Source organism: Watersipora subatra, chromosome 9, assembly GCF_963576615.1.
Source record: "Watersipora subatra chromosome 9, tzWatSuba1.1, whole genome shotgun sequence".
NCBI lineage: Eukaryota > Metazoa > Bryozoa > Gymnolaemata > Cheilostomatida > Watersiporidae > Watersipora > Watersipora subatra.
The window spans coordinates 39589372-39616164 of NC_088716.1; the positions used below are offsets into that span (position 1 = coordinate 39589372).

At 35.9% G+C, this 26793-nt stretch overlaps 1 protein-coding gene across 1 annotated transcript; it reads right to left on the reverse strand.

Annotated features, from left to right (window-relative positions):
• Positions 1-1135: 1135 nt before the first annotated feature.
• LOC137403758 (vacuolar protein sorting-associated protein 26C-like) lies at positions 1136-25144 on the reverse strand. The gene is made up of 8 exons (XM_068089784.1): positions 24935-25144; positions 19444-19587; positions 16911-17060; positions 11919-12071; positions 6515-6595; positions 4882-4978; positions 3542-3667; positions 1136-1442 (listed from the first exon to the last, which is right to left on the reverse strand). The coding sequence occupies exons 1-8, from the start codon at positions 24989-24991 to the stop codon at positions 1360-1362; spliced, it is 891 nt and encodes a 296-aa protein (XP_067945885.1). The 5' UTR covers positions 24992-25144; the 3' UTR covers positions 1136-1359.
• Positions 25145-26793: the final 1649 nt, after the last annotated feature.

The following is a 26793-nucleotide window of genomic DNA, read 5'->3' on the forward strand; positions in this document are numbered from 1 at the left end:
TGTTAAACACATGAGGCACTCTCACCACACCATCAGTGACAAAGAGTAATCAACCTTATCAGAGCTAATCAGAGGTACTCGCTAACAAAGATGTAATGTATTTCCTATCAAAGACAAGCGAGTTAAAAAGCTTCACCGTCTAACAAATTGGACCAACAGTGGACAATGCTTCATTGTATATGTTCAGAGGTAATCTTGCTTGCAGTGCTGTAACAGTTGAATCTATCATTATTAACAAAGGAAGCTCTAGCTAAGAAACACTCTACATACGAGATTTTCAAGTTATGAAACTAGTGGAACTATTGCTTCAACTAACAAATGTTTCTAGATTCAAAAGACCTTTTGTATTTTAACCATTTATTTCGGTTGTTGAAAAGCAAAACAAAAATAGCAAAACAAAAGAGGACAATGTCATTTTTACTTTGCGTTCTAAGTTTTATTTTGCTCGATATGATGAGAACTTAGTGTGTGTGTTCATTTTAATTTCTCTCAGCTTACAATCATTGGCAGCTTCCTCCATATGTTCTCTGATTTGGAGTTGTCCTATACCACATACATATTAGGACAACTTGGATTTTCAACATTTTATGTTGTTTTCTGTATGACACCGTACAGGTTTATTAGCTTGAGCTGATGAAAACTAATCTTTCTAGTTTTGCTCTTGAAAGATTGATTTATAGTAAAGCAAGACAGCAATACAAACTCTCTTTCTCTGGTTGCTGTCCTCCCACTCCTGCCATATTTGCTTACCCTCCTCTAGATGTCTAACACCGAAGGTGACCAAACATACAGTTTAAAGTTTTATTTATTATTTACCTTTTCTTGCTTTTTTATATTTTTCTAATTGATATAAATTTTCTAACTAATCCAGCTTACTTATAGAAAGTGGTATTAAGCTTTTAGCACATATTTAGCTTAACAAAACACTAAAAAATTTCTGAATTTTTCATCAAATAAAAATGCCGTATTTTTACTGACTGAAAAATAGCAAAAAAAACCACATTTGGATAAATTTGTAGATTTTTTACCATGAACTTTTAAAGTTTTCGCCAAAAAAGCTCAAACACCTATACCAAGGTTTTAGCAAAAGTAAGAATATGATAAAAATATTTTCTACTTGGTCTAAGACTAGAAATTAGAAATTCAAGTTATATTTTTTACCCAAGCCATACCAGGCCTGTCTACTTGTAAACAATGTAGCAAAAGTGTTTAAATGTAAAACAACAGCATAATATAACAATAATAATATAACAACAATTGCCATTGAACTTAAAAATTCAGATTAAATATAATTGGTAACGTGATTAACATGCACTCTGCCAATAAAATTCATGTACAACAAACACCAGCAGGTCAGCACTAAACTCTGGTCACTTTTATGGGGAAATTCTCTGTCACCACCAGGTCATCTTGGAATGCTATCACCAGGTTGACTTCAAATTCTAAAAGAGTATTGAGTTGTTATTTTTTAGATGAAAAACACAGAATCCAGAAAGAAAAAGTGAGCACATACAGAAACAACTCAACCAGCATTGGATTTTGACAAACCTCTACAGTACCATAGGAATGATAATCATCAATGTACCTTTACCAATGAAGAGAAGACAAAACTATACACGCTACCCTATGTCAACTTGTTATTAATCATTTATTGATCAATCAAATCATATATTATTCGTACGCTGAATATCCCATGTGCCATGATAGGCCATCATCTGTAATAACTTCCGTAAATTCCGGAGTATAAGTCAAAAATTTGACAGCAAATTTTAAGCTTAAAAAGCTATCCTAAACTCATACGCCAGCGAGGTTTTTTATGACACGGATTCCAGTAAAAATCAAATTCAAAACCTATCCCAAATCAAAATAATATGATATGACATATATAGGTTTATTTATAAAATAGTAAAATATTAGTAATCCTACTTAACACGAGATGGATCAAAAACAAAGTCCCATTTTACACCATTCAAATTTTCATCATAAAAATTCTTTTTTGGAATAATTGTTTTTTTCTTCGCATTCAATGCTTTTTCATAATATCTGCCTACAAGCCCACACTTCGGCAATACAATCAACACATTCAATATCATTCCTCTATCCATTTTTTCTTGTACACGAGTTACGATTCCTGACAGAAGTCTGTCTTGCAACATTGCCTTTCTGTTACAAACGTACATATTATCAAATGTGATAGTTTCGTTCTATTGGCAAGATGGGCCAACACGATGGTGAAGTATTGTTTTTCATGCCTTGTGGTTTTCACTATAACTTTCGTCTAGCGTTCTTTTGTTAATTGTTGTACACATTGTCGGCGGCACAAAAACAACATGGACATTTTCCCTGATGGCGTTTTTTGAAAGACATTTTCTTAGTTAAGCATCGCCCGCTTTTGATGCTGACTGAACTATTCCGGTCAAGCGATTTGAGCCAGAAAAGGGGAGTCGACTTATATGGTAGGTAAATGTGAGAAGCAGGATTTTAAAATCAAACTTTTAGACCTTGACATATAAACCGTGTTGACTTATATACCAGAAATTACGGTCTATGCATAATTATTCCCCAATGCAGCAAGATAACCCAGTGGCTCAAATGGTAGGGTGCTTGCCCAGGAAGATGAACACCTGGGTTTGATTCCCGGAAAGTGCACTTTTTTCTAACGCTCTTGCCAAGGCTTTGGACAGACAGACGGACATGACTCTTATTACATAAGAGCCATGTCTTGGGCTCTTATTTTTCGTAAAGATTCTAAACATCTACTAGCCATAATATCGCTTTTTTATGCAAGAGAACAGTAAAAAAGATGGAAGTAGAACCACACACATGGATATAATTAAGCTAACAATAAACTTTGATGATGGCAAAAACACTTCATAAAACAGTGATGCTAAAAATCTTGCAGATTTATAGCATATTATTTAATAGCATCATTGTGGTTATATAAACTCGGCTCACAATGGATCGTCGCTAATAACTCCTCTTATATTGCACATACCAAACCAGTTTGGCTGCAACCTGTAGCAGACATATCAATGAGTGCAAAGAGCACTCTATAATAAAGTAAAAACATGCTTTTAAATTTAAAAAGCAATAAACAACTTGAAAGCTAAAACAAATTGCAATGCAAACTATACGATTATTGTAGGTTAATTGCAAGCAATAGATATCAACTGGTAGAGACATGTATCCACTTCCCCGTGCATATATATATTTAGAGATATTTGACAAGTTAGAGGTAAGTTAGCAAACTTTTTGTATCCAAAAGGGTTAATGTCGTTTTGCCTGAAAATTACAAAACATCGGCGACATTCATTGCACCCGTAGAAGGGTTAAATTAATCTTCTGAAAATTGTGACAAGGTGTTTGAAAAATACAACGCCCCTTTTATTTCAACGTCACCTCTAATAAAGCCCCACTATGGGAAAAATAGAGCGCCATAGCGTTTACATAAAGGTTTTACCAGATCTGTTTTTAATTATGACAGAGAGTTTGTTTCACAATGTAAAACATTTGAGATGCGTAAGGAAACTATTATACTTGCCAATTTTAAAGTTGTTTGTTGAGAGAGTAGGAGCTGTGAACAACCTTGGAAATACCATGTGCATAGGAATTGCGATGTTGTGAGCCACATCCCCGTCGGCTATCTGTATATTCTGAATCTCTGTGGCTATAAAATACCAACCATACACACATACAAACTGTAGCGACCATGAATCAAGGTAATGTCTAAATAAAGAATTGGAGACAACGAGTGAGCTCTAAGCAACTAAAAAAGCTTCAAAAATATATAAATTTGGGCTAAAATAGTTTAATGAGGAAAATGTTTACTTTTGTCTGCAGAATAATGGAAAGACTATTTATTTGCATGTGACCATTCCATAAATAGAGCTATATAAACTGAAAACCTGACTTGATAACTTTTGACAGTGGGTGACCATTTGAAAAGGGGCAAGAAACAAAGAACTCGAAATAATTTTTAGAGGCTTGTTTGCACTAAAAACCCTATTTAAAAATTGTCATCACTTTTAATGTGATAAAAACCTATATCAAATAAGGCAATCATGCAGTCTCATTATGTGTAAATGTATTGCCCAAACGAACAGGAACGGACAGAAATGTTTCATTATTCTACAAACAAATTGTTACAACGTAGAAATTAAAACAAGAACCTTTTAGATGGAACATAAAATCTAGAGAAAACTCTGAAAGTCAATATTAGAGCAACATCATACATAACTGCACTACGTTTTACCACTCTTTAGCGGTGCCTGAGAAAAAAACCTAAAACCGCACAACCTGGTTTTATTACAAAGGTCATAACTAGAATTTCACTTGTCTGATCATGAACACAGTCATAATATTCGATACAGCGCAGAACAGAAATATTTCTAACATTACTATCTATTGTTAATATATATTTACTATGCTACCATTCCTTATCAATCATCCGTCACCCATACCAAAGTTTTCTTATTCCTTATCCACAATCAACATCAATCATCAATACTTTACCATTTCCTAGCCACTGTCCATCTCCCTCTCCCTCTCCCTCCTCATTCTCCCTGTCTCTCTCTCTCCCTCTCTTTCTCTCTCTTTCCCTCTCCTCTCTCTCCCTCCCTCTTCCTCTCTTTCTCTCTCCATCCCTACCAGTTCCTAGCTAAGTCTATCATTCCTTATCCACTATCAATATCACTCCCCCATACTTTACCATTTCCTCTCTACTATCTCTCTCTCTCTCTTTCAACAAATTCCTATCATCCCTTATTTACTAGCAATATCAGCCACCAATACTTTAATATTTACCTTACCATTTACCACTGTCCGTTTCTGTCTCACCATAATTATACTTAAGAATGTAAGGAGTAATGAGAAGAAACTAACCATCTTTGGCATAGCCCTCTGCACACCCGCACGTCTCAACTCGAAGTAGCTGTAATTCGATAGACTTGATTGCACTGGCGCATGTCTGGACTGTCAACTGCAAGTGAATGTTAAGTACTTGAGCAAATATAAAAATGAAGTAAATATACAGTTCCAAAAACTGATTTGATAGCTGAGTTCAAGATCACAGGCTATTCTTAGCGTGCTCGCTTTTCACAGAGATGGGTTTACATCAAAACGATGTTTCAACAAAAGATCTTTCACTCTTTTGAGTTCTACTAATAAAATGGGCTAGATTTATATACTACTAGCAAAATGCTTGGCGTTGGACAGGTATTAAAATACAGCTTACAAACAGTGGCAGGTACATGTACTTTGGTTGCCTGCCAATTGCCATTAGCTTGGCACATTGCCAATGGCTAATTTGAGTATGCTAGTGTTTGTATTGCTAAACTTACTAATAAAAACCGTGAGAGCAAGCTTTTGTGACATTGCGCAACACAACATAACGCACAGTCGCTAAGTATATTTTAGCCTAGATAACGACTTATATCGCCCAATGAATCCAATGCATCTCGTGTAGCTCAACTGGTTAGGTTATTGCCTGGTGAAAGGGAAATTCCGAGATCAAATCTTTTGCGATATAGATTCTTCATTTCGAGATTTTAATAGCCATAGCTGAACAGACAAAATAACAGATGACACACAACACTGAGATTTATATTTATAGACCAGTACCCTGACAGTACAATGTGATGTTAGAGATTGTCAAGTGTGCTGATAAAGCGCAGATAATAAGCATTTCCACAGTTATTATGAAATCCAGCAAGGCGGGTGATAAACGCAAGTGTTAAGAGTTATAAGCTACTAAGCTGGATGTCACGAGCTCAAATCCTATTTAATGCAATCTTTTTTCCCAGCCTCTAACCGTAGCCACAGAAGGACACAGCTCTATTTATAGCCAAGATTATATCGGGCATTTCTGTAGCCACAAATGATATTCTTAAAACACTATACTATGTTGTAGCGGCACATTAGCTGGCTATTGACAATTCACATTCATTGCAGAATAAGTGCCCTATCCACTATGCTTAACAATCATCGATCTATACAATCTATCAATATCTAACAATCATTTATGCAGAGCAAAAAAAACAACCATTGCTTCATCGACAAACCTGCCACTATTGGTAACGGTTCTCTGACACAGAGCTATCCGACACTCAAGAAAGAATCTCTATCACATTTTCAACTCAGCTTCATGAAGATACACAAATAAATACATGTGAAGTAACAGGAAAGGATGTCATAGGAAAGTTCCGGAACTTAGACCTAAATAAGTACACTGACTAAAATCCCCTGACTGTAGAGGTAAATATTCATATCATCAGAACATTGATTTACAATAACATGTTTTAACTCACTAGTGGGACTTGATAAGGGTGAAAAGATCCTTGAAACTCCTAGTAGTTACCATGATGATGAAGTCAGTCAATTTCGTTACAAAAGAACGTAGCCTGAGCTAAGCAAGGGTACATAAACCAGAGCAACTGCGCATTAACCAGAGCCAAGACATATTTTAAAAAACTAGGCTTGATTCATCAAAGAACATATCACTAGAAAAGAATCTCACCTCGCCTGTAAAAGGGTTGACAATGTTACACAAAAGCGTGTCTATTCGTCCCTCAATTCTAAACTTGGGCACTTGTGTCCTCTAAAATAAACATTTATAGATGCATGTATACTATGATGATTGTCTATAATAAGTATTTATGAATACATATATATGTATACTATAAGCTATTCCTTTATGGAAGCAAGAGGCAGCAAACTCCAAATTAATCTCCACTCGTATGTTGAAAAATAATATTTTCCAATTCTTGAGTATTTCACAAACTGTGTATATTGCCAGATAGTGGAAAAGCCATGCTGAAGAAGTGATGACACCCACTAAAGGATATTTTTTTGCTATGCAAAGATACCTGCAAGTGGATGGTTATAGTAACACATCTGTGGCTTAGAATCAGAACTAAGTGCTCAGGATTCAAATATGGTGTGTAATATCGCTACACTCTCACTGGTTTAACAGAAGCCATCAGAATATATTTGAAGGTTGACTTGCAACAAAATTTGCATTACAGTTATTTGGTATTAAAAGGTTCACCATGTCACACTCTGCTGTGTTGTATGTTCAAAATATGTGGAAATGTGATTACAAGCTCTTATAGGATCAAAAACAAACAGTTAATCGCAGCTATTCAAAAGACGGCCGTAGGTTCGATTCCCTCTCAAAACGGCTCAAATGTGACCTTGTTGAACACGATGTGCTTCTGTTTACAGTTTCATGCAACTTCATTCGTCGAAATATTTTCACAAATATACTTCACGCATTCAATAAAACCATGTCTATTGTCCTTACGCGTCTATTTTATTATCCTTGTAATGTTATCACATTGAGCACTGATATCTCAAAACCTAGCCTATAAACTAGTTTAGTTTGTTAACCTTAGCTCGAAGGGGTGCATATCATCATCTGATAACCATGAGGAGCCTGTTGTCACCTGTGGTCGAAAAATGCTGCGGAGAATGTTCGCGTAATTTGGCGAGAAAGTATGGGTCACATGATCAGATTATAACTAGATGATTAGACCAAGCCGAAACAAAACTGTAAAGTAGCGAGCATCTATAATTGATATGGGGTCTTCGGTAAAACCCGAAGTGTTTGTCATAAACTATTGCTACAAAACATTTTACATTGAGCCTTTTATTGACCTTTCATTTTACGTGATAACATCACGTGTCAAACCAATAACCATGCCAAGTTAAATACGTTATCAAAATAAGGGATTCCAACCTACGGCGGTTTTTTTAACTGCTCGTTTGTTAGCTTTTAAGAGCTTGTAATCACATTTCCACATATTTTGCACTTACAACACAACAGAGTAAGACATGGTGCACCTTTTGATACTAAATAACTGTAATGCAAATTTTGTTGCAAGTCAACCTATGAGCAAACAATCATGTAGGGGAAGATAATTGCAGCGGCCACTTACCACTTTGTTGTTCTATAATAAATATGAAACAAAATACAATATAATAATACAACTGCTGCTAACATCTGGACATTAAAAGCCAGGGTCATGCCGCATCAGAACGGCTCTACATCATTGCAGTGCAGTTATTTTGCAGCGCATTACAACTTTCTCATGTGCAGTAGATATTTACTGTACTGCAACTGCGCTTTCACCGCAAATTGTCTATTGCAATACACTACGCATTTACCTTTATGACCGCATTATTTGAAACCAAGCAATTCATGCATACTGTGAATGTGCATTCTTCAAAACTTGAAACTGCATGTGTACAGCAACTGCGCCTTTGTATGAGGTTGATACTGTGGATCAGCTGATGCTGCTTGCTAGCTTTTTAAGCAACTGTATTGCAGTTGTACTGGTACTACGCATTGCCCATGATTGCGTGTAAGTTTAATATATGTATATAATGCATATTTCAACTATAGCTCAATAGAGTTATGTTAAGGTAAGCCTCAATTTAATATGAATTAATAATTTTAATGTTGCCATAAAAACCAGTCAAAGTAGAAGAAGATAGAGGTAAACGACACACCCTACAGTTCACCCTAGATAAAACAGAAGCAGAGGCCTATGCACCACATAAAGGCGTGGTAGTCGGCGAAATACCCCACCAAATCCTTAAAATATCTAATATAGTCAACTGAAAAGAGCAAAGTAAAATAATACAAGAATGGTGAAACTTTCTCAAATGCAGGACACAAAAACTGAGTAATAACTGAGGTCAAAATTGGTTACTGAGATGCATATAAGAAAAGGTACAATGCAAAAAATTTGATAAAGGTACTCGAGTCACAGTGGAAGTGAAAGAAGGGTCCTTTCAGATTCCCTTGCAGTGGTTACTGATTTAGGCACACATTAAGGGTTTGAACTTCAATCACGTAACCTTCACAAATTAAGGAGAAGCCCTAGTTTTTATCTCCATTGATAAGCGAGTCAAATAGGATGTGTTTACAGTAGATCAGTGACTATTAGAAGAGTCAAGTAGGATGTGCTTAAAGTAGATCAGTGACTATGAGAAGAGTCAAGTAGGGTGTGTTTACAGTAGATCAGTGACTATTAGAAGAGTCAAGTAGGGTGTGTTTACAGTAGATCAGTGACTATTAGAAGAGTCAAGTAGGGTGTGTTTACAGTAGATCAGTGACTATGAGAAGAGTCAAGTAGGATGTGTTTACAGTAGATCAGTGACTATGAGAACAGTCAAGTAGGATGTGTTTACAGTAGATCAGTGACTATTAGAAGAGTCAAGTAGGATGTGTTTACAGTAGATCAGTGACTATTAGAAGAGTCAAGTAGGGTGTGTTTACGGTAGATCAGTGACTATGAGAAGAGTCAAGTAGGATGTGTTTACAGTAGATCAGTGACTATGAGAAGAGTCAAGTAGGATGTGTTTACAGTAGATCAGTGACTATGAGAACAGTCAAGTAGGATGTGTTTACAGTAGATCAGTGACTATTAGAAGAGTCAAGTAGGGTGTGTTTACAGTAGATCAGTGACTATTAGAAGAGTCAAGTAGGGTGTGTTTACAGTAGATCAGTGACTATGAGAAGAGTCAAGTAGGATGTGTTTACAGTAGATCAGTGACTATTAGAAGAGTCAAGTAGGGTGTGTTTACAGTAGATCAGTGACTATTAGAAGAGTCAAGTAGGATGTGTTTACAGTAGATCAGTGACTATTAGAAGAGTCAAGTAGGGTGTGTTTACTGTAGATCAGTGACTATGAGAAGAGTCAAGTAGGATGTGTTTACAGTAGATCAGTGACTATGAGAACAGTCAAGTAGGATGTGTTTACAGTAGATCAGTGACTATGAGAACAGTCAAGTAGGATGTGTTTACAGTAGATCAGTGACTATGAGAACAGTCAAGTAGGGTGTGTTTACAGTAGATCAGTGACTATGAGAACAGTCAAGTAGGATGTGTTTACAGTAGATCAGTGACTATTAGAAGAGTCAAGTAGGGTGTGTTTACAGTAGATCAGTGACTATTAGAAGAGTCAAGTAGGGTGTGTTTACAGTAGATCAGTGACTATGAGAAGAGTCAAGTAGGATGTGTTTACAGTAGATCAGTGACTATGAGAACAGTCAAGTAGGATGTGTTTACAGTAGATCAGTGACTATTAGAAGAGTCAAGTAGGATGTGTTTACAGTAGATCAGTGACTATTAGAAGAGTCAAGTAGGGTGTGTTTACGGTAGATCAGTGACTATGAGAACAGTCAAGTAGGATGTGTTTACAGTAGATCAGTGACTATGAGAACAGTCAAGTAGGGTGTGTTTACAGTAGATCAGTGACTATGAGAACAGTCAAGTAGGATGTGTTTACAGTAGATCAGTGACTATGAGAACAGTCAAGTAGGGTGTGTTTACAGTAGATCAGTGACTATGAGAACAGTCAAGTAGGATGTGTTTACAGTAGATCAGTGACTATTAGAAGAGTCAAGTAGGGTGTGTTTACAGTAGATCAGTGACTATTAGAAGAGTCAAGTAGGGTGTGTTTACAGTAGATCAGTGACTATGAGAAGAGTCAAGTAGGATGTGTTTACAGTAGATCAGTGACTATGAGAACAGTCAAGTAGGATGTGTTTACAGTAGATCAGTGACTATTAGAAGAGTCAAGTAGGATGTGTTTACAGTAGATCAGTGACTATTAGAAGAGTCAAGTAGGGTGTGTTTACGGTAGATCAGTGACTATGAGAAGAGTCAAGTAGGATGTGTTTACAGTAGATCAGTGACTATGAGAAGAGTCAAGTAGGATGTGTTTACAGTAGATCAGTGACTATGAAAAGAGTCAAGTAGGGTGTGTTTACAGTAGATCAGTGACTATGAGAAGAGTCAAGTAGGATGTGTTTACAGTAGATCAGTGACTATGAGAAGAGTCAAGTAGGGTGTGTTTACAGTAGATCAGTGACTATGAGAAGCTGTAGCACACAATCTTTATAAATAGCCAACTTCTGAAAGCTTTGAAAATCAAACATTTGTTTTGTAGCAAGCATGTTTGGTGCACCTAACAATGCTTTAATAGAATCGTTGATGATTGATATGATAGATTAACTGGCATACTAGTCGCATAACAATGAAAGCGGTTAGAGAAGATAACTCCGAGTTTATGAATAAGGTTAAAACTAAATGAATACTTATTGCATATGCAACTCCCCAATATAGCCATTTTCCCTTATTTTGTCACCTGTATCTATTGTAGCGCATTTAGGTGGTTCATAAGCACCCAAAGTATGACATGTCTGATATTTGACCAACGCTTGAATGTTTCACAGAAACCGTCCAGCAGTAATTCAGTGCTAATAACATCGAACCAACTGCTGAAATTTTAAAAGAGCACCTGCTCCTTAAATATAAACTTACACAAAATTTTAGTAGTTTTTATAAAAAAAGACATCGGCATTTTTTATCTTCTGCGATTGTTTTTGATTTTTGAAATGATCTGACTGCCAGAATGTTGCGAGATTGAAATCAGCTCAACTTGATAGCGGTTAAAATGCTCAGACCAAGCGAAAGTGTGATTATGACGTCTACTTTGCAACAAGAAGACCGACAGAAAAGAAACGCATAATGACGCAAGTTGAACGCAATAGCCGATATCAAATGTAGCAGCAATAGCACCTAGTGATGTCATTCACATGTAATTTTCTTCTGAGCGTTTAGCCGCGATCAAGTTTTGCCGATGTCAATCTTGAACCATCTTGGCAGCCAGATCATCTCAAACATCAACAACAGCCACAGATAAAAGAATGCTTTTTGATAAAATCCGCTAAAGTCTTGTGTAAGTTCATCATCAAGGAGCAGCTAAGCTGGTGAACTGTTCCATGAGGATATTATGCGTAGAAATGAGCTTTTTAAATACATCTTTGCGTTGTCTATCAACAGTATTTACAATGGGTAAGTGATAAGGTGGTCAGTTCAGTATTACTACTAATATGCAAGCCCGTCTCACCCCAGCGATGTTCTGTAAAGATTCTGGCGTTATGGAAAAGTCGAATGGCTCCACCTTGAGCTTTTCCCCGTCTTTATAGGCTACTAAGAACTCGAGCTCTTTGTGAAGGTCTTTGCTAAGCATGCCTCTCTTCATATCTGCCTTAAGCGTGTACTGCAATGAAATTGAAATAAATCCTCAGTCAACCCTGAGCATTTTTTACAGAATAATTGAAACTGGCCTTGAATCAGCTTTGAACATGTATGGCAGTATAATTGATATTGACCTTGAGTCAATCTTGAATATGCGTGGCAGCAGAATTGATATTGACCTTGAGTTAACCTTGAACATGTTTAGCAGTAGAATTAAAATTGACCTTGAGTATGTACTGCAGTGGAGTTGGAACAGACGTTACAGTCAAACTTGAGTATGTACTACAGTGGAGTTGGAACAGACGTTACGGTCAAACTTGAGTATGTACTGCAGTGGAGTTGGAACAGACGTTACAGTCAAACTTGAGTATGTACTATAGTGGAGTTGGAACAGACGTTACAGTCAAACTTGAGTATGTACTACAGTGGAGTTGGAACAGACGTTACGGTCAAACTTGAGTATGTACTACAGTGGAGTTGGAACAGACGTTACGGTCAAACTTGAGTATGTACTACAGTGGAGTTGGAACAGACGTTACGGTCAAACTTGAGTATGTACTACAGTGGAGTTGGAACAGATGTTACGGTCAAACTTGAGTATGTACTACAGTGGAGTTGGAACAGACGTTACGGTCAAACTTGAGTATGTACTGCAGGGATGAGAAATCCCTTGAATCACTTACAGCAAGACAAACTACTTGCAAAATAAAATAAGTTGATTATCAGAGTGAACTATTATGAATGAACTATGAACAATGAACTACTAGTGAACTGAATTATTATTATTATTGAACTGCAGCGAAGTATTTCTAAGATAAAACTTTGGCTGAGGACTTACCTTCAGCTAATATTTTCAGACAGATGGCAATCGCTAATAAACTTATATATTTGAGCACCTGGTAATTTATTAAAACTTCATAATTGGTGACCCGTGAAGAAAAAGACGGGTATTAATTATCAAATAAATAATTTATTACTTAATTATGTCACTATTTTTCCTATGATATATAAGTAAAGACTAATTACTACACCGAACCGACTATCAGGATAATTTAAATGAAAAATTGGAGACACAAGGCAATATAGCCATACCTCTTATGGTTGGTTGACTTTCGTGATGATTGCAGAATTTTAACTGAAAACCAAAGAGCAATCAAACTACCTTGTCCCCTGCCATGGTAATTCTATTAGTTTCAAAGTAAACAGCTGTCAGCTGACTTTGCACAAACATCGCTATTGACTCAATCATTTTAAGGTTGACATGAGAGAAATGTTCTATTTTAAAAACGGTGTTACATTTAATCAAATGTTGTAAAAAAAGATTTCCACAAAAATGATTAGTAACCATAGCAGTTTTTTCAGAAAAAAGTTGAAGTATAAATGCAACCATTACTTCGCAGGTAAAGTACATGTTATGATACGTAACAATAAAAATAATAGAGAGCTGGTTTACTGAAAGCAGCGGGTATGACATGGTTTAAATCTTACTAAACTAGAGACAGTTTGTTTTACTTTTAATAAACCGTTCACTTCGTGTGACCCATTCTTTACTGGATTCACACTAGCCTAATGTTTGCTGCATTTCTATCTACCGATGTTTGCTCTTTCATAACATAGAATTATCTAAAATTACAAACATTTCAGCATTGTACATACAGTACATGCAAGACAAATATTAGTTGAGACCTCTCAATCATGCGGAGTCCATCATAGGAGTGAATTGCCATAAATATATTTAGCATTAAAGAAAACACTTTATCTGTATTTTGTTTGTTAACGGTTATATGGTAACAAACATAGTTAATCACAGTTTTATAAATACACTTGCAGTTATGCCAAGACATATGCAAGGTCACTATCCATTGATGCAATTAATGATGCTTGACCACACCCTATTAGGCATGTAAACACACAAAACTACAAAGATTTGGTCATTACACTAACACTGTTCTTGTGATGGTCATTCTTCAAGAAATAAATCTTAGAAAGCATCTTTCAACAAATAGAAACCACAATTTTGGAAAATTTCAATGGTTCAGTAGAATAATGTGATTTCTATCAGAAATGGGATAGTACAAGTTTTATCATACCCATTTAAACTCATTTAATACACCATAAAACCTCTATAGAATGCCACTGTTCAATTGACCGCCGTGGCTAATAGACCGCCACATCAACATTCTTTATGTTTGAGCTTCATGAACCCATTATAGAAAGTGACCAGTAGAAAATTATCCACAAAATGGTACTAATAATGACAAAATTACAATGATAATGAATGCTTTTGTTATTTTTGTTGTGGTTGCCATGGTTTTAGTGACATTGTGCCTGAGAATATCAATCATCAGAATCATCATAACTATGAAAAGCCGTTTAGCAAGAATGCTGACGCCAAAGGAATTGATGTCATTCTGACCGAGAGGTAGTGCAAAACATAAGCTACAATAGCGATACAAAAGCATAGTTCCCTTAAATTTATATTCTAGAAATTCTGAAAAGCTAGTAAAAAAATAAAGCACCATCACTAATAGAGCGCCACTATAATAGTGGTAGGGTGGACGGATACAGCGCTATGGCGTTCAAATAGAGGTTTTATGGTAACTGTTAAAAGGAAACTGAAATTTTAAAACTGACTATTACAAACATAAATAACCTGTCTGTCTTGAGTGGCATGAGAGATCATCAGATGTGCCGATAAAGTGCAGAAAATAGCTATCTGCACAATTATTCTAACACCAAAAGGTGGATGAATAGCTACAAGTGTTAGAGTGCCCGTTTATGCAGCTGAATGTTGCAAGTTCAAATCCTATTGCTGGTGATCTTTTTTACCAACCTCAAACTGTGCCTTCGGAGAGACACCGCTCTTATCATAGCAAGGATGTTAAATATAGCTAAATTGAAAAGTAGAAAGGAGAATCACTGTTATTGCAAATTAATATTGTTTTACAGCCTTAATAAGCTTACAACTGCGTGAAATGTACTCAGTAGTTCATTAACGCTTTTACTAACACAAGCTGAGCAGTAGTAGGACAACTCCGCAAAGCATTTACCTATAGCCAAGAGCAGCTTAGTGCAGCTTTAGCAGGCTTCATACAGAATGTTTCTGATTAGTGAGTAGTTAATTAATTAGCCTGTCATGTCTCTACTGGTCCTAATTAGCCTTGTGCTTAAAAGAAACAAAACAATTACATGTATCTGCATACGTTGAGCCAATAGAAAAGATGTTTATAGCAGATCCTGCACATAGCACATTTTGTAAAGACTTTATTTATATGACAACTTCCTCTTAGCAATGACCAATCATGTCAGACGCGTTACAGCTACCAAGCTTTCACTAATTTCAGTTCTATGGACTTGGGGTGATTGTCATTGAACAATCACCCCAAGTCTACTACTGAGAGTGATCATTTTTATTTTCAGCAGTAATAATAATGTCGTAAGCCATAACATTGATAAATTGTTTAACTCGGCTATGCTCAAGGTTGTAGCAAAAATGGCCGAAAAAGTGTCTGAAATTACGCTGCAACGCATTTGTGGCATTTTTATTTCATTTTAATGGCATTGGCTGATGTAAAATATAATACTGAATAATTTGGTGTCAAACTATTGTATAGATCGAGTGGTTCAAACTTGATGACAATTTTTGCGCGCCTTTGTCAAATACAGTCAAACATGGATAACTCTCCCACGGATAGCTCGAACACATGGTTAACTTGAACGGTTTCTTTGGTCCGTTCCCACGTAATGATAAATTGCTATGAATAACTCGAACTCAACACTGTTAAGTCGAACTGTTTTTTGCCCAACGGCTACCGAAACGGTTGTTATCGCTTTAGAAAATCACTTTATTCCAAGCCATAGAGGTAAACCTCAACTTTTCGTAATTCATAAGCGTCGTTATTACCACCATCGGCAAAATATTTTTGTCAACGACTTTTCTAAAGGTTTGGTGAAATTTGATTTATATCAAACATCCGCTTAGCCATCGCCCTTCGAAAGCGAGATAAAGTGAGGTAATCTTTGCATAAACTTCAAGAAAAATCGGCAAAATTGATCGTGGGTAAAACGCTCAAAAGAAAAAGATGTCGTTTCTTTTGAGCATTTCAACAACGATCAAGATTCCATCTCAGATCTTGCACATTTTTATGTTTCTAAGTACTGATTCATGTTTAAAATATACATAAGCATACATGTATGACAGGCAATGAACCACATTCAAACATATACAGAGTGTGCTCGTATAGCTTATATATATTTTTTTCTTTTTAGGCTCTTCCCATTTTTGCGTAAGAGCAAAATTGGGCAGAGCCTAAAAAGAAGAAAATGTGGCTCTGCGACATTTTGCCAATGTCAATCTAAAAAACGTCCTGGCAATAACATCATCTCAAACAACAAACCAATCTCAAGTGATCGAAAAATCTCTATACTTTTTGATAAAAACGTTTTAAACTTAACATTAGAGGCATTTAATTTGAAACAAGCCATTTGTGCTTTTGATTTATATTATAGTTTGTATATGTACATGTATCTACTAATAAATAAGTAAATACATAGACTTGTGACAGTGCTCTGATAACTTGAACGCTCTGATAATTCGAACACTTTCGCTCGGTCCCGTGAAGTTCGAGTTATCCATGTTTGACTGTATTAGGTTTAACTGATAATTTAATTATGTCCGGGTAAAGGAATTAATTTAGTAAAGAAAGAATTAACTCATGTACCTACTCAAGGCTTCGTTATGACAATCAAATAAACTGGAAACCCTCCAAGAATTATTTCTTTAAAGGAATAACAACTCCCAGAAAAGATACCTTCAAGGCATGACAATACTCATTTGGTGTTCGCAAAACGGTTGCTCTACCTGAATGCTGATATAAACGCCATGGTAAGTCTCATACAGCTTCTTGTTGCCTTTCGCCCTCAGAGGTATCTCAAATGGTATCTCTGTCCTGCCAGAAGGGAGCTTCCCAGGCTTTGCTATCTCCAGTAACTGCGACATGAGTTGTATCGGCTAAAATAAAAAACTGAAACATAACAAAACACTGTAAAACCCTTTGAGTTGTGGCGCATACCAAAACAAGTTATTTTTATTCAGAGTCTTTGTATCGATAATGTAAATGAGCTCAGTAAAAAAAAGTCAGTCTAAACGACTTCAATAACCTATTAAAAAGTATAGACTGATTAATATGAAAGTGGTTGAAGTGTTTCCCTGAGTATCGAATAGCGTATACCGACAAACTGAGTAGTGAATATATCTTTAATAGGGTGCTTCTTAGAAGTCTTTTGAGACATAATATATTGTTAGAGAACATGAATTTAAGGATAGGAAATACAGTATATAATGACAAACAAAACCTTACATGAAATTATGAGACATTTTCATAATAACTCTACATAGATTGTAATTACAACATGAAAATGAGTCTCAAATGTACTCACAATCAATATTTATGTAGCAGCTTCACATAGACTTATGAAGACATCAGCTTAAGACAGCAAGCCCGACGACAAGCGCTTAAAACAATATCAACTGGAGTTGTGCTCTCTGGTACATTTAATAAATGGGAACAACAACTCTCAATTAATATAGCAAATACAGTACAGTATTACCACTTTGACATGTACAAATAAGTAAATGCGTATACACATTAGTGTATAGAATATTTGCCTGTAAAACTTCAAAAGTACTAACTACGCAAGTGAACTGGGTGGATAAAATTTATGGATTGCAGTATGAATACCTAAAATTAAAATGCATATGTCCCTCTGTAGTTAAGCTGTAGTTAAGACAGTTTCACAAGATTTACCTATTTTAAATAATCATATCTCAAAAAAATCAAAAAGCTAAAGTAAACTTTTTAAAACAGTTTAAAAGAGATGTGGTCAACATAAATGTCATTTGCAAGCTTATCAAAAGAATATTACAGTGAATGAAAAGATATAATCTTAAGGGTCTACAGCTTGGATCACAGGCTAGAAACAGCCTGCTAAAAGCCCAACCTATACATTTCTGCAAATCCCAAAGCTAGCTGAAAACCATTTACCTAGTCAGCACTGAAACATAGAAAGACAATGATGAACGCATTGCAGGTAGACAAAGGAATGACAAATGAGCTTAAATCGTTATTTATATTTTTATTGCCTGAGACTCTTGCTAAATTGATCTTCCTCTCCACATGTTACAATTATGCAACCATTTATTTTAGGGTTTTGTGCTAGTATTTGACGTTTTTCATATTAAAAACTGCAGGCCTATCAATTATAACAAAAAAGTGATGAATTTGCAGAATGTAATCATCTACAACGAATATGACACAGAAATTAATGAACGCATTGCTGAAACAGCGTTGAGCAAGACTGATCAGCAAATGCAAAAATATTTTTTAATGAAACTTTATAATCTTCAATATACTGTCGATTGTTTTAACTACATCAAAATAGTCCCAAAAATCAGCCATGAACATTGACAATGGTATTGCAGTATACCTTGACATACAAGTTTTACAAGATAACAGAAATTTGAACAACAAATAAAATTTTAAGCAAACTTTTACCCTTAGATATGAGACCGATTTGAGGTACAAACGCGAAATGATTCCTGAGGCAGCTGCTGAGGGCTGAGTACGTGAGAGGCCGCTTACGAGTACAGCATCGCCCATTCTTTCTTGTCGAATTAAATAGGATTTAAAAAGGCCAGCTAAAGGTGAAGGTGAAAGTAAGTGAAAAAACAAAGCAAAAAGGGCCAAACCAGAAAAAAGTAACAAATAAAACAAAATTAGAACCAAGTTTAGTGTAGTGTGAGATTTAAATATATTTTTAAGTGTCTGTGTAGTAAACTGAGTTCATAAGTGTTAAATTTAAAGTTTATGCTGTCACATAATGTCACAAAAGTGTAGCATGCCAAAGGTGTTGCCGTCAAGTCTATCTCACACCGCCCTTAGCCGCAACTGCATCTGTCTTAAAGGTAAGAGTACAGTACTGTAGGCCTACATAACAATGTCACATTTTATTGCAGATCATAACCACTAGACCGGTATTTGTTACTTTGTGAGTATAGGTGGTCAATTACAAACATGTTTTTTCCATTGTAATGCCCTGTTTTGAGGTGTTATTTGAGAGGTTGCTAAACGAAATAACTTGTATTTAGATATCTTACATACCGTAGTTAAAATTGATTTGAGATGCAAGTGATTTGAAATGCGAACTAAGGTCACGGAATGCATTAAGATCGTATCTCATACCTAATAATATCACTGTATTATTAGGTTCTGCCAAGGAATATGTGAACCACTGAACATTAAATTGCTTTTATCCTGAGATACCTACAACAATAAGTCAACTATAAAAAAACTTGATGTTGATTTTCAACATCTAGTGACGACTAGTTGAATTACTTTGACCGAGTTGTAGAAAGCCTCAAATACTCCAACACTCTTTGAGCTAAGTTGAAGGCTGACAACTCCATCTGCAGTCAGAGTGATTCCCTGATGAGAACAATCTCCTTTACTCTCTACCAGAACGGTCCCAGCCACCACCTCCTATGTAAAGTACAAGTACACACACTGTGAAAGACACAAATATGGGGAGTATAAAAAGTCTCTGAATCGAACTAAAAATGAGACTTCATGAGTAAAAACAATTTTCAACTTGTTACTCTGTCGTCATAAAAACTCAATTGTCTGAAACTTAAAGCTAGTTGTCAATTTAAAACCTCTAAACTAGGTACTCTAGTGTATGACAGATAGATTTGTTTGCGTTAACATTCTAGCATTGCCTCTTGCCACAAAATGCTATTTGGCGCATGAGGATCACTTTTCAGGTTTTTGGGCTGCAAGACCACTTTATCACGTTATTCTCTTCAAGATATTATCTCTAAGTGCTTTTTGTAGCTTAGGAATTGTTTCGTAATATATCATTGTACAATTAGGCCTTCTGACGTTATTACACATTGTTCTTGCTAATACACATTCTAGTTATTCAGCAAAACATTTGTAAGATTTTGGTTACAGATTAAATAAAAAGAAGTTGAATGCAAATCGTTTAGACCTTTACTTGATATTTGTCAAGAACAGTGTTGGCTGATCACTACTAGTAGATCCTGAAACAGCAATGAGTTTAGGTAATTATTGCATGTGTTATGGTCAACATTGTTTGTACTTCTCAAGCTGCATTAGAATATTAAACTTTCCTAATAACATTAGGAGACCTATTTCTACAGATTCTGTCTACTGCTAATATATTGATCATTGACATTCTCTAAGTAAAATTTTTTAAATATATTACACAAATCAATTCCACAAAACTTAAGGCTCAAAAAGTGTTAAAATGTGCAATGTTAAAAACTGCACACATAAAAACAAGAAAGGTTGCCTATGAGACCTGGACTCGGACCCCTGAGACCTAGAGTTTGGTAAGACCTGGACTAGAATATGAATGCAAAGTTTGGGACCCATACCTAAAAGGAGATATAAATCAATCAAAAAAATGCAAAACAAAGCAGTGTGTTTCATATTTAGATTGAGAGATCAGGTTAGTTTTTCAAAGCTACGGGAAGACACAGACATTGTTTCATCAGCAGGGAGAAGGAGGGAAAAAGAGTGTCTTTGTTTTTTTAGAGTAAAATCTAGTGAGGTTATACAAAATACATACAGTAACGCATCAAAACACTCATATGATACCCATCAACCTTCAGGTCTTTTTGTATCAACAATTAAAACAAACACACTTTTAATTCTTTTTGGTCTCGTAATATAAGGGATATCCGAGGAGAGGTAGTAAGTTGCACTGAATAAATGTTCATACTTGTGGTGGTTTTTGTATTTTTGTTATAGAATATGTAAAATATACATGAATATGTATAAAAAAAATCATGACATATTAGGGGTAAGTGGAGTAATATGGGCCACTGGGTAATATGGGCCACCTCAAAATGCGCTATTTTTAGAACACATAGAGAATAATGCTAAAGTCACAGGATATGAGGTCATGAGGCAACCATATTGATTTCAGTCACATGTGCTTCATGCTGCAAAAGAGGTGAGTGATACTGTATATATTTATTTTCTTTTCTACGTTTTGCTATCTACAAATTAGGGTAAGGGAGTGCCTTAGCTTATGCTGTTGATACAATTCTGCATCTGTTAATCAATGTATGTGTACACATTAGTATGAAAAGGAAAATAGTGAAATTATCTATATAGTCTTTGATAAATTAAAAAAAGTTTGAGACCTTAAGAAAAGGGTAATATGGGCCACCAGATTTGGGGTAAAGTGGGCCTAGTCCATATTACCCCATACAAATTAAATCATAAGTAAATCAAAGTTTGTTGGATTCTAAACATGTGAGCAATCGTATATAACTTTTTGTAGGTTATTACAGCTACAACTCCTAGAAGTTACAAAAGAAAAACTGAGCCTAAAGCCGGGTTCCCATATACGTCGCAAAGCACCGGCGACACACCGCAGGCTATTAGCGATGAAATGGGAACGTATGCGCCGAGGATCGCCAGTAGTTGCCGGCGGCATCGCAATAATTTAGCGCTGTTCAAATTTCGCAAACGGCCGCAGGCAAAACCTTCCTGAAATGAACTGTACGGTTAAAGGTCACCATTATAAGAATAGCATGGCGAGCGAACATTTTATTTGATTACGCAATTATGTTTACAATATTATTAACGATGTGGCTTTTATGTGAACATTAAACTGCGCCGAGCACCGCAAGTGTTTTGCTGCGCGATATTACCGCCGGTGCTTTGCTACGTATATGGGAACCAGGCTTTACTCTCCTGCCATGGTAGAAGAAGCAGTGAAATGCATCATAGAAAAAGGCATTCCACTGAGACAGGTCAGCCGCGACTTGAAAATACCTAAAACTACATTACAGCGCTACCTAGCAGCTACAAAATGTAACATTCAGAATGGTGTTATAACTAATTACAATGCTGGCTCCACCAAAAACAAAGTATTTACTGAAAATATGGAAGACGATCTTCAGCTGTATTTACTAAAAGCTTCACAACAGTTACATGGTCTCACCAAGCCCAATCTCAGAGACTTGGCTTACGAGTATGCTAAGCGAAATAACTGTAAATACCCTGAGTCATGGAATAAGTGTAAAAAAGCTGGTATAGACTGGGTTGAAGGTTTTATGGAAAGACATCATAAGCTTACTATACGTAAGCCGCAGGGAACCAGTCTTGGTAGAGCTACCAGTTTTAATCGTCATAATTTGAACATGTTTTACGATTAGTATTGAAGTTGTATATGGCAAATACAACTTCAATCCTAATGCTATCTGGAACATGGATGAAACTGCCATAGCCACATCTCACCGTCCACCAAAAGTCATCGCCGACAGATCAATGAAGCAAGTGGGGCAAATTACTTCTGCAGAAAGAGGCCAGATGTGTACAATGATTGGTTCAGTAAACGCTCAAGGAAATTTTATGCCGCCAATTATAATTTTCCCATGAGTCCATTTTAAAAATTACATGCTTTCAGGTGCCCCTTCTGGCACCACTGGTGCAGCAAGCCCATCAGGATGGACTTCTCGGGAGATCTTCATTAAATGGCTTCGACAATTCATTAGTTACACTCGAGCCACTAAAGAAAATCGAGTGCTTCTGCTGTTAGACAACCATGACAGCCATGTCAGCATTGAGGCTATAGAGGTTGCTAGAGAGCATGGAGTTGTCATGGTTAGCTTTCCACCTCACTGCACACATTGTCTGCAACCCATTGATGTTGCCATCTACTCTCCATTCAAAAGTGCATTTTTTGATGCATGCAATGGTTGGCAATTAACTCACCCAGGCCGAACTCTGACAATTTACAACATGGCAGAGCTTACTAATATTGCTTTTCCAGCATCATTTACTCCGAAAAACATCCAGTCAGGGTTTCGAGCTTCAGGCATCTATCCATTTAATTGCAACATCCTCACCGATGATGACCTAGCATCAAGCTTTGTAACAAATCGCCCTTTTCAAGAAGCTACCTCACCTAGCTCATCAGAAGTCATGCTGGTTGCTTCACAAAGCACCACCACTGCCAAAGTTACCAATATATCTATCTCATATGCAGCAACCACTTCTCATCTACCTGCAGCTAGCCATACAATCACACCGGAGCAGATTAGGCCTCATCCTAAAGCTGGTCAAAAAAAAAGATCAATTAAAGGTGTAACCAGAAAAACTGAGATTCTCACTGTGACTCCTCAGAAACAAATGAGCTCTAATAATTCTGTAATAACTAAAACTGTGAAGCGTAAGAGAGCTGCTCCTACACCAGAGAGTGACAGCGAGTCTAATGATGAACCCATTCCTTTAGATGATGCGTCGGATGACATACTGGATGATAAGGAGTTTGACGATACCGAAGATATCAACGCCGGTGATTATGTTGTAGACAAATTTGCTACAAAGAAATGTGTCAAACATTTTGTAGGGCTTGTCTTGTCAAAAGATGAGCAGGAGGCTCAGGTTACATTCTTCAAACGAAGTGGTCAGCATTTTTTGTCTCCTGATCAGTCGGATACCAGCTTCGTTGAGATGTGTGATATTGTCATGAAGTTGCCAGAACCAGCATTCATCGGCAGAGGGTAAAGAATTGGTGACAGACTCTCTTTTGGTGTAGATCTTTCATCGTTTTCTTTGTAAACATGTAATTTGATGTTTTCATCAGAGTTTCTGTGACAAATTTCTTTTTTATATAAATAGTGTAACAAAATTTATTTCAGTATAAACAATGTTTTTTAGTGGAACATCTTTGGCTATGGTCATTTTTTTAATTAACTGTATTGTATGTTTCTAAGCTACAAATCTGCTTGAAAAGTGTAGTAACATTTTACAGTAAATATAAATGTATTCCCTATGCACTCAACACAATTCTTATTATCAATTAAGTCATTGCTTCTTCATTTTTATAAACGGCCCATATTACCCTGTAGTTGGGGTAATATGGGCAACAAAACGGATTTGAAAGTTTTGCTGATAAGTCTCAAGGATGAACAGCTAGGAGGTTGTCTTTTTGGTGTTTTATAAACTCAAGTCTACCACATGATGAGCCATAATTTTGTTTGGATCCCACCACTATTTCCTTTTCTAAAGTCTTTTTTAGGTGAGGTAGCCCATATTACCATATTACCCCACTTTCCCCTAATGAATGAGTTCTCACGCTTTTTGCCTCATATTGAGGATATTAATGAGAAAACTCTATTCTGATTCTGACAAAGTGAAATATTCTTTAATTAGTTACCGAAGATTGATGTTTACACAATTTTCCACTGAACTACAGAACACAAAACCATGAACCTTTCCTGTGAAGATTAGAGCACTTTGCTTGGATTATATGTTGAGAATGCTTAAGAATGTAAGCTTGGTTGAGTTTTATTCAGCTGAGTTGTTAGATTTCGCTATTTTCCTGCACGCACCTGAGTAAAACGAATGATAATAACTACGACGATGACGACACCCACCCAGAGTAAATAATGCGGTTATTTAATAAATCTTTTGAAATGCAACATACATCTGGCCTACGAATATCATTTGCTTGCGAATGGCGTTCATTACTCACTAGTTATCATATAAGTTTGCTCTTTACCATATTAAATTAAGTAGTAAATCGGTGTACATGTAACAACTACTAACTGGTAGGGGCTAAACTCCCTACGACATTAAAGCTTGCATTCAAAATGTTACATTCTACACACGAGTAATGCAAAGGGTCTATTTCTTAGTCGCAGCCATGAATAAAGAGCAACTAAAGGTGTGTCCTACAAAGGTTAACACAATGACTAGCCATCGAGCTCGCAAATGCGCATTGTATAATCTTGCTAAATGGCTTTCCGCAAATAAAACAGTAAACGAAAAGTTAAAGCTTGTTTACCCCTTCTTTGTAGACCTTCGCAGCCTTTTTCAGTTTTACATCAAGAATTGTCGCCATAACAAGCACGACAAGTTACTCGAAGTCCAGCAGTAAAAACCAAGGTTGTGTTTATATTTTCTTTTTCCAGAGTTGGTTTAGGAAAATGTCGAAGGGGGTGTGCAAAGATTCTTACCCTACTACTTGGCCGATCGTTTTCGTCTTCAAGCTTAGTCGTCGAATAAAAATCATCAACTATTTCCGTTTACAAGCTTGCTCGTCGAATAAAGTTCCGTCTTCTTTAGTCAACGGTCACGCCGATAATTTGCTCGTCCGGAGAAACATCATCCGTTATAAATTACTAAGATTAATTGTGAAGACAACTCCTAAATATCAAACATTAAATTTAACACTAGATTTAAAACCTTTTCCCTAATTGCTGCTGTCGTTAACCTTGTATTAAAACTTATTTTGCGACCAAAATTTTGATAACACTAAAATAATAATAATAGTTTAGAATAATAATAATAATAATAGTTTAGTAATAATAATTTAGAAAATAAAATTAAGTACTTGAGATTAATTATATAACTTAAAATGGCAAAGATGGCCAATCAAAATTTATAAAGATGAGTGTAACTATTAAAATGTATATCGGTATGTAGTAAAAGATTTTTGATTTATAATTTGACGCAGCTACAGCTTAGGTCTGTTTTAATATATTAATAGTATTACTGAAATTTGAAAAGGTTTAAACTAGATTAAGTAAACCCCAGACTAGCTTGCTCTGCTGTATTATTCACAAAAGTAACCTCATGCTCATTAGGACTACAACATGTTGGGTTTCCAAATGTAAGGTCCCTATAAAGTGAGTTATCAGAATATTTATCTGATGACTGAAAAAAAGCATAAATTGAAACAGTGAAATGTTGAAATAGTCGAACGATATACCAGGTAGTTACTCAGAATATGTTAAATAATATACCCAATATGCAGAGTAGGTGGTGGTCAATGAATATTGGGCAGGTTTGTAGTGGCTTAAGAAATGCAGACATTAATAGTTGTTGATTGGTACTGATATCTAATGTCTCATAGTTGAAACTGTAAGCAACAGTGATAGACTGTTTGTTGTGGTAAATAAAGCCTGTGTTTGCAGCTGCAACAAACTGACCTTCCCCCAAAGACATGTTTGCAGGTAAACAAGCAATGTGATCAACAACATCCTGTTGATTACGTACCTTGTAATCAACATCCTGTTTAGAACATTCTAGAAATATTTAAGATCTAACAGTACATGTATTAGTTTATGAAAAACAAACATATGCTAAAGAGGTTTGTGTTAAGTTAGTGTATACATGTTCTGATGTATTACATTTAAGGATTTATCTCCTTTCGCTAATTGTTATTCCTTCTATATAAAGCTCTTCTTGCATCTTAATATGCTAAAAAGTACTGAATTATTGTTGATTTTCACTGGAAAAAATTAGGGAGTTATGATAAAAAAGTTTTATAAAACAATGTTAATAAGTAAACTCCTAATAGAATAATCATACAGAGTAGCAATCGAAATAAAGTATTTTTACTAAACTATATTTAGAGCTGACAGTTTCCATGTTTCTTACGCTATTTCATAGCTCTCAAACTTATATACATGGTTATTCTAAAGGTGACCAGAGTAGAGATGTCTTGTACACATAGGAAGGCGAGCTTTAGAGTTCTTAGCATGGCAGGTTGTAGAAGGGACAATGGTCTTTAGGTGCTGACACATCTAGACACTGATGGCTGCCGTATTCTTTACTAAAGTTACTCCATATATTCTGTGGTCTTTCGTAGGCCAAGTCACAAATGTACTTTATGTAGTCTGTAAAACACCATTTCATGTG